Here is a 9,298-nt window from a genome sequence, read left to right on the forward strand (position 1 = left end):
CTAAACACACGTACAGAGGCACCTAAATACCTAGTGATTAGGGAACATTTTAGTCCCCTTCTCACAAAAAAATATTGAAATAAAATAAAATAACCAATATATATATTTTTACGTTTTTGGTGTGACTTATGTGCTTATTGTGGACGTGCTGAGCCTCTGTGATCGATGTTCATTTCATTCTGTGGTCCAGAGTTGTTTCACAGACCGCGGTAATTTAGCTGAAAAACTGTCTACTGCTTCAACACAAAACAAACACCACTGCCTACCACCACATAGTCGGCCGACTATGACTGAACCAACCCGGACCATCTCTCACCCACGGCCGACTATGTCTGAACCAGCGCAGGACCATCTCTCACCAGGGACGTTTGTTTACGTGACATAGTTAGAAATAGGTGATGAGTCAACATGCTTGTTACGTCACATGTTAGCTGTGGTGAAGGTAAGCAGTCACATTGCTGCATTCATTCTACATGTTCACAGTTGCCATGTGGAACTTCCAGCAGTTATTATGTTAATTGTCACAGTCAGTACGGAGAGCTGAGACGTACGATGCTTTGTAGGGTGTCAGGATTATACGACTTGTCCCGTGCACATTTATGCAGGTCAGTAGTGCAAACAAAATGGCCGGGTACGATCGCAAGACGCGACTGACGGGATCAGATGATCAGGTTAAGCCACTTGTATATTGCGAGGATCGATGTTCATGAAGTCGATCCTAAGAGTGTCTGGTCGATTAAATACATATCTCTGTGATGCAGTGTGTCGTTAAAAACAAACAAACGAGCATAGTTTCTGTCAGTTTGGCGAGGGCAATGTGATCAGGTTCGGCGACATGCGCATCTCGTAACCCGACGACGTGAACAGTTTGTCCTCACGTCCTTTTGTCCCATCGGCCGTCTGATATAGGGACTATCGTTGCATGCTATTTCAACAACGCAACAATACTACCGTTTTGAATGTAAATTCTGTACGTCAGTTCGTTATGAAAGTTGTTACTAAGGACGCAGTTATCTAGACGTGACGCACTTATCTGGACGTGTCGCAGAATGTGTTTGTTTCCGAATCGTGGGAACCAACCCAAGTGTCGCGTCATTCACTGAATCTGAACCAGACATTGATGCAACAGACATGCATGTCTGTCAGTGCTACAACTGACTGAGGACCATCAGTTTAAACTGAGATACTGTCAGTCATGTGCGGTAGCTGTAATTAGGTTACACAGCGAAATAGCTCCACTGTGCAGGAGCTGTTGCAGTAGGAACGTTATATATAACTACAGGAGTCTGGATGTATGTTTTCAAGTACAACACAAATACGTTCGCTGTAGGTTTTGATAAATGTATGACGAACCACATTTGCCCCTCTCACGGGGTTTTGTACCTGAAACGGAAATCTCGTGTGTGATTACGTTTTGTGACTGTTCTGTGTCAAGAATCTAGGATATTGTCACGTGCATCGTAACTGACAGTGAAATGCAGGTAAAACGGTAACTTCTCAGAAAATGCAGTCTCGATTAACCTCCCGAATTACACTGGACGACGAAGTAAAAGAGGTCGAAATATCACACACAAATGAGTAAAAATCAAAGATCAGACCAAGTGTTCATCCAGGTAACACATGTCCTTCTCACTCGTAAAAAGTGTAGATTTCACATACTCCTGCCAATCCGTTCCTTTTTTGTTGTTTAGCGCCGAACTCAGCAATATTCCAGTTGTGTTGAGGCTGAGCGAAACAATCCAGTGACGAACAAATGAAGGTAATTGATAGTTGGTGACGGGTATGATTTGTTGGTTGACTGGTTGTTTAACTCTGCACTCAGCAATATTCCACTCATATGGCGTCAGTCCGTAAATTTATAATCAAATGTGGACCAGTCAATCCAGTGATCAGCAATATGAGCATCGATCTACGTCAATGGGACACGCTGACATGTGTCGAGCAATTTAGCGAACCGGACGACTCGATCCCGTTTGAAGACCCAGATCTTCACGGGTAAGACAACACAGTAATGTAAAGCGAATACAACATAGGAAGGGTGTACACATAATTCCTGGAAGGACAGTATCGGGTTCAGCCAGTACTGCCAGACACAGGCCTAGATTTTCGAAGCTCTCTTATCGCTAAGACTGATGTAAGGTGATGTTAATGTATGGCAGTCACGACTATCGTAGCGTTAAGAGAGCTTCGAAAATCTAGGTCCTGCAGTGTACAGTATCTTGATTAACGTTGATCTCTCGGTGGATACAGTATTTCATGATCAATCAACGCTGTTATTCTCACCTCCTGAGTTCGTGACTCGCCAAGGCCAGCATTTGGAGCAGTTAGTGAAATGATTCACAAATTCACGTGACTATGACATCACCCAGTATGTCCGCGTCTTGTATGATTAACACCGTGCCCCCGGAGACCACGTTACCAATGAAGCTCAAGTTCCACATTCACGTTCCCAAATATGATGACGTCCTAATTCTTTCCAGAGGTTCAAACCCGTATTGAAGAGCCTACGTATACGCGTCACACTTAATGTCGTTATTATATCTGAGTCTCTACAGGGTTAGTATTGTATAATATACCCTTTATTGTGACATTGTTCCTGGTTATAAAGATGTTCAATTTTCTTTTTAGATCATGCTGGACGAAAACGAAGCGTTTGCTTTCATCGAAAAGAAGCTGGATGTCTCCAATCCTAGATCTAAACTGTCAGCCAGCAAGCTTGACTTCCTCAATTTATTGATTTTTAGGATGCAGCACACATTTCCATTTCAGAGCGTGTCCCTTATTGCCGAGGATAAGGACAAACGGCATCGGCCATGCTTGTCGGAGATCGGCGAGTCTGTGTCAAGCGGAGTGGGCGGTCTCTGCTACACACTTAACGTCTTCATGTTTTTTCTGCTCCGAGGGCTAGGCTACAAAGTGTTCTTGAACCACTGCACGGTGACGTCTTCAGTCACGTATCCAGACAACCACGTCGTCGTCATCGTCAAGGATGTGGAACAAACCGGCGACATCTACCTGTGCGAGACAGGTGTGGGACATCCAACATTTCAAGCAATCTGTCTGAATTTTGATAAGGAATCTCCGACATACAACGATTCGTACCTGGAGTACAGGTATATAAAACACGACGGGAAGGTAATGCGCATGCACGGGGATGGTGACTTCCGAAGACAAAGTGGTCTTCCTTTTGACTTTTATGTCGGAAAATTTAGACGTTTCTACGAGTTGAAGCTTGAACCTTCCGACAAGTTGTCTGCTTTTGATGCACAGTTCGATACTGTGTATACGAACAAAGAAGCTACATTGTTCCATGTCAGTTTAAGGGCGTTGATATTCAAAGACAAACGAGCGACTGTGATGGTCAACTCCCGTCTGATGCTGGAAAATGACCACCGCCAGTTCGACATCACGAGTCTGGAGACTGATGACTCGCTTCGAGAAGCGTATTCCACTCATTTTCCTGCTCTGCCTTCTGACATTGTTGCCGCTGCTATTGCCAACTGGCGGAAGTGAATGACTAGCGGCGGTACATGTCCTTATTCGGAATCAATATGGAAACCATAATGACATACTCGAATGAAGGAAAATAGTGCATCAGATGTGAGAGACTGAACCTGTCGAAGATTCGAGTGTCTGGTAAGAGTCACTTGATATCACAGGGTGTGTAAAACCAAGTGCCTGACGATGTATTGACAACATTAGTGTCACGAACATATATATTTAAAAATATTTTCCTTATGTTATGGTGAAAAGTTATCTTACGGCATTTACAGGGATTTGTATAACACTACATTCAAGAGAAGTTTGACTAAACCTTAAACAGATGAAGGATACAATGCATACGCACGGTGGAAGGATCTTTGAGTCACTCCTCAAACCTCTGGCAACTTTTCAGGCAGACTGGCCGGACATAACTGGCAGAAACACAGAAACCTCGCGTCGCAGAATCACGCGTTTCACATGCGCAACCACTTCCCCATAGTGACGTCATCATCGTTCCGTGGATTATATCTAATTACGTCAGCGAACTAGTACAACAAACAAGATTCGACAAACCACGAAAAGAACCACCTGCCGGGTGACCTGACGTTTAATGTTATAGGTTTTTCATATAGACTTCATATATGAAGAAAGAAAAAAGTACCAGGGTCGAACAGATGAATGTATCGACAGAACTATGAAACTGTCGCCGGAAATTCGTTTGACTCAGTTGCATGGTAGAATACACCGAAAACTCGATGTTGGTTTGAGTAATTATCTACGGAACGTTTGCCGAATAGAATACTCAATTGTATATGTTAAATATGCGTTGGGAATATCTTCACTTGCATCACAACTTTTTCACAATAAAATAGTTGACAGCCGATGCACATTGTTTGGGTTTTTCTCTCATTAATGGCACAGTGAAAGCTTACCCATTCGTACAACAACGACTCTTATGCTGACCATAGCTCGAACAGCGGATCATGAACACGGGATGTAATAATTTCAAAATACATTCGACCTACTGAGTCAACAATCTAAGATAATATGTAAGATCTAAGTATCTATATGTCACGACTCACGTCTTTACATTGCGACAACGAGAATATATTGACACAACGCCCGTCCACTGAATTCCGTGATAACAGATATACATAGGATGCACGATACAACATTTATTACAAACCACTGTTTATGTATTTGCTTACATCTTTATTAATCTATTTACACTTTCTCTGATGACATTCGATGCAATACACACTCAACACTTTATCTGAAACGAATAGGAAGGTAAAACTGACTATTCAAATAGTCAGTATATCCATATTTTTCATTTGGCGAATGTAGACAGACTGTTTAGTGGAGGGGAATCTAATTTACATATAGCTAAAAGAGGACGAAAGTTAAAGCTATTCAGTACACACGTCCTGGTAAACTAACGCTCAGTCTACGAAACACAAGTTTGAGTTTTACTGTGTATATTCATAACGAGAGACAAAAAAAGGAATTGACTATTCTATCCAAAGTTGAAAAGCAACCCCAAAGAATTTAGACTTTTTTATGTTTTGGCTTATAGAATGAAGTAAACGGGAGGCTGAGAGTAAGGCTGTAGGTGTGCTCACGCGAGCGAAAGGGCAACAGATGCTCAGTCAGGTCTGACCTATAGAGCTGTCATTTGAATAGGGGTAAATTCCATTGTACTTGTGAACGTGTCTATGATTATGGAATTACCTATTGAACATATTACGTTCGGATGTTTCCTATCTGTCATCCTAATTGTACAATGTAATTCGCTGTCAAGTTAACGTCAATGGTAATCCTACACACATCACGTCCGCCATACCAAGCCGTGTCAGGTCTACTTCGCTCCACAATTAGAAGGAAATTGATGTTTATGATATTCTGTGGAAATATAGTCACACATAAAGTTAGTGCAATGTGTTTGTATCCGAAGATATTTCATCACCGATATGGACCATATCACGACTGGTGCCAATATTCTATAGAACTGGGAAACATCGTTACTGATATTTTAGCATTGTGTTGACATAGTGACCGTCCTTGTGATACGCGTCTGGAGCGTTAAGGCATTTGTCACTGATGACTTTATGATGGGCTCATTTCGTTTCAGGGACTGGAAGAACTTCCGGAATCCGGCAAACGCCCCAGGTTCCTTAGGATCATGATAGATAGCTGTGGGATGATGATGTCTGTGACGTCCCTTGCGCCACTAGTCAACGTCGTTTTCAACATCAGCGTGCGATATAGCTAATCTGTTAACCGATATGTTTTACAACGCGTGTCTCGAAAGTCCCTCCATTGGTATTTAAGATAATACAAAGGTGACAAAGTAGGAAAGCTGGATATCTTGCCCAGGTAACCTCTCCGTTTTTTTATGACAACTTTCTCGTTTGCCGACGCTAGTGCTTGTTGAAAGTCCTGACGATATGGTGATTTCTTGTCTTGTGAAATTACAGAGAAATATACCAGCGTAGATCATAGATAATAGTGTTCACGTAATAAGAACTAATTCAAGTTAATCGTTGTGTTGTATCATGATTCACATCCGCCGGACTACGGTAACGCGTGTAATATCCTCTTGTGGATATAAACGATGGCATTTTCCCACGTATCGGTGAAGTTGACAGGTTCTGTTCTTAAGGTGCGGCTGAGATCGTCTATACACGCCGATATTGTTTTAGACGTACTGGGTTTAATCTCAACTCCTTCACCGTATCGTGTGAAAAAGACAAAACAGTTTACACACCATGCTCCACGAATATTCAGAGATTTGAGTAATGATAAAACGATCGATGAAGGTAACACTTGTCAGTACTAGTATACGGTGGGATATGTACATAGTTTTATAGCTTTTGTACATGTCCACTCAATGGCCTGGTTTGTGGCAGAAATGTGAACGCGTGGTTAATAGTGCGCGTTAATTTGCTTGCTGCTCAAATGCATAACGATGACTGCGTATATCGGGTACGCATACGATATTGTGTTTCCCATTCTCTTCAGTAGTCAATACATTGAACCTATCCGTGTCGATGTTTTCAATGGCTCTCACGATGTTTATGACGTGCGACGTGCGACGTGCGACGTGCGACGTCAGTGGTGTGTTCGTCCGGCTTGACTTGCCAAAGGAGTAACTTCTATGTTGAAACTCCATAGGAAAAGGACCGGACGAAAGCCTGAACCTTGACTAGTCTTGCGTGTTACGTCACATGTTAGCCGTGGTGAAGGTAAGCTGTCACATTGCTGCATTTATTCTACATGTTCACATTTGCCATCTGGACTTTCCAGCAGTTATTTATGTGAAGTGTCACAGTCAGTACGGAGAGATGAGACGTACGATGCTTTGTAGGGTGTCAGGATTATACAAACAGGATCCTTATTCTCGAAACTTTCCTTGCCCTAAGAATTCTTAACTTCGATCGTAGTCTATGTGTTAAGAATGGGCTTAAGAAGTTCGTAGGGTTACGAACGTTTCGAGAATAGCTGGCCTGGTACACATTTATGCAGGTCAATTAGAGCAAACAAAATGGCCGGGTACGATCGGAAGACGCGTACGCGACTAACGGGATCAGATGATCAGATGATCAGGTTAAGCTTCTTGTAAATTGCGAGGATCGATGTTCATGAAGTCGATCCTAAGATTGTCTGGTCGATTAAATACATACCTCTGTGATGCAGTGTGTCGTTGAAAACAAACAAAGGAGCATAGCTGTGTTTCTGTCAGTTTGGCGATGTAATCAGGTTCGGCGACATGCGCATCACGTAACCCGACGACGTGAACAGTTTGTCCTCACGTCAACGACAACGGGACTCGACTGTTTTTCAAGTCGCCGTCACTATGGAACTATCCTCACGCCGGACTATCGTTGCATGCGATTTCAACAACACAACACAACAACAACAACACAACAACAACAACAACAACAACAACCTATGTTCGTAATGGAAGTTGTTACTATGGACGCAGTTATCTGGACAGTCAACACATAATGTGAAGAATGTGTTTGTTTCGTTAGAACCAACCCAAGTGTCGCGTCATTCACTGCATCTGAACCAAAGTACCTATTGATGCAACAGACATGCATGTCTGAGACTGCTACAGCCGAGGACTGAGGGAAATAATGACTGCTTTGATAACAAAATACATTGGTTGTAAATTGGGATACATCCTATAGTATTGCATCAATAAATGCTTCTATGTATTCACTTTCATGCTTTTGAAACAAGAGTCAGTCAAACAACATAGTCTATTCGGTTGAGAAAATGAAGGATTTTTGTCACGTAGAACATACAGCATTCCGTGGAGATACTTTACCACTTTAAAAGCTAGATTATAAAAAGTAAATTATGCGAAACACATGAAAAACGAAATTATTAGAAATATAACAACAGCAACACAACCACACAACTAAATCAACGTAAAACACATCATGCGGACACAACAGTACTCCATGCTGAAAGGGACACAACTGCATGGTTCGCATGTTTGTAGAAAATCCGAACTGAAAACTACGCGCTGCTTTGATAACCTAAAACTATGTGTGCATTCGTGGTATATATAAAACTGATGTATTCATAAAACTAATGTATGTTTAAAATTGATGTATTTATTAAACTGATGTATATATAAAAACTGAATCATGCTGTTTTTATAAAACTGATGTATATGCAAAAATGATGTATTTATAAAACCGATGTACCTCTGATGCATAATAAAACTGATCAAGTCTTTGAATGTCATTTAGAAGTGAAAATACATAAGAATGAAGATTTTTATGGATATCAACTTCTTTATGTTCTCTCATAAAGAAGTTGATATCCATAAAAATCTTCATTCTTAATAAAACTGACGTATTTATAAAACTGATGTATATATAAAACTGATGTATACATAACTGATGTGTTTATAAAACTGATGGATATATAAAACTGATGTATTTATAAAACTGAGGTATGTTTAAAATTAACGTATTTATTAAACTGATGTATATATAAAAACTGAATCATGATGTTTTTATAAAACTGATTCATATATAAAACTGATGTATTTATAAAACTGATGTATATATAAAACATGTATTTATAAAACTGATGTATTTATAAAACTGATGTATTTATAAAACTGATGTATATGCAAAAATGATGTATTTTTAAAAGTGATATACCTATAAAACTGATGTATTTATAAAACTGATGTATTTATAAAACTGATGTATATATAAAACTGACCGCATTCGAGACACTCACACTAATGGTATAAAGAACAGCACTGAGATGCCACCACTGGCACTAGGGCTACGTGGTTTAACAAAGCCAAAGCCTAGCTTAATAGAGTGTAATGTCATAGTGAAATGACACTGCCTTTGCTCAAATAAAATAAGTTCATTCACAGTAGTTTCACTCTCATGTATTACATTGTGGTTCAGTACATAACTTGTTCAATCTTAAGGGGACCGGATTTTAAAAATAAAACAATGAACACATTCAGCAACATTTTCAATTTCTGATGTTCCAGTATTTCCTTACATGATTGATTTGAGGTTGTATTCATTACTATGAAAAATGCTCATCGTTTCGTGAGTTATCATAATTTGAACACTGAAAAAATAATGTAAATTATCCAAAACTGTGTCCAACAGGAGATATCACATTTTGACATTAGATTTTGTACAATGCCCCGACAATGCTATGGCGTCATAAAGTTGCTATGACATCACTGCACCACAAATTTAATGGCAGTATTGTTCTCAGAGCTGTACATTTTTCATTGAAAACTAATGAGGAACAATTTTGGATG

General features: G+C 40.3%; 1 protein-coding gene across 3 annotated transcripts; it reads left to right on the forward strand.

Annotated features, from left to right (window-relative positions):
* The first annotated feature begins 393 nt into the window (after window positions 1–393).
* On the forward strand, window positions 394–4,364 carry LOC137273119 (uncharacterized). 3 transcript variants are annotated; one of them, XM_067805577.1, is made up of 3 exons: window positions 394–442; window positions 1,692–1,759; window positions 2,629–4,364. In XM_067805577.1, exons 2-3 carry the CDS (start codon window positions 1,754–1,756, stop codon window positions 3,511–3,513), a joined length of 891 nt encoding a protein of 296 aa, XP_067661678.1. In that variant the 5' UTR covers window positions 394–442; window positions 1,692–1,753; the 3' UTR covers window positions 3,514–4,364. The 3 variants fall into 3 exon arrangements, with proteins under 3 accessions (XP_067661678.1, XP_067661680.1, XP_067661679.1); XM_067805578.1 differs by having other exon boundaries at window positions 423–605; XM_067805579.1 differs by lacking the exon at window positions 1,692–1,759 and having other exon boundaries at window positions 401–605.
* The last annotated feature ends 4,934 nt before the right edge of the window (window positions 4,365–9,298 follow it).

This window comes from Haliotis asinina, chromosome 2 (genome assembly GCF_037392515.1).
Source record: "Haliotis asinina isolate JCU_RB_2024 chromosome 2, JCU_Hal_asi_v2, whole genome shotgun sequence".
NCBI lineage: Eukaryota > Metazoa > Mollusca > Gastropoda > Lepetellida > Haliotidae > Haliotis > Haliotis asinina.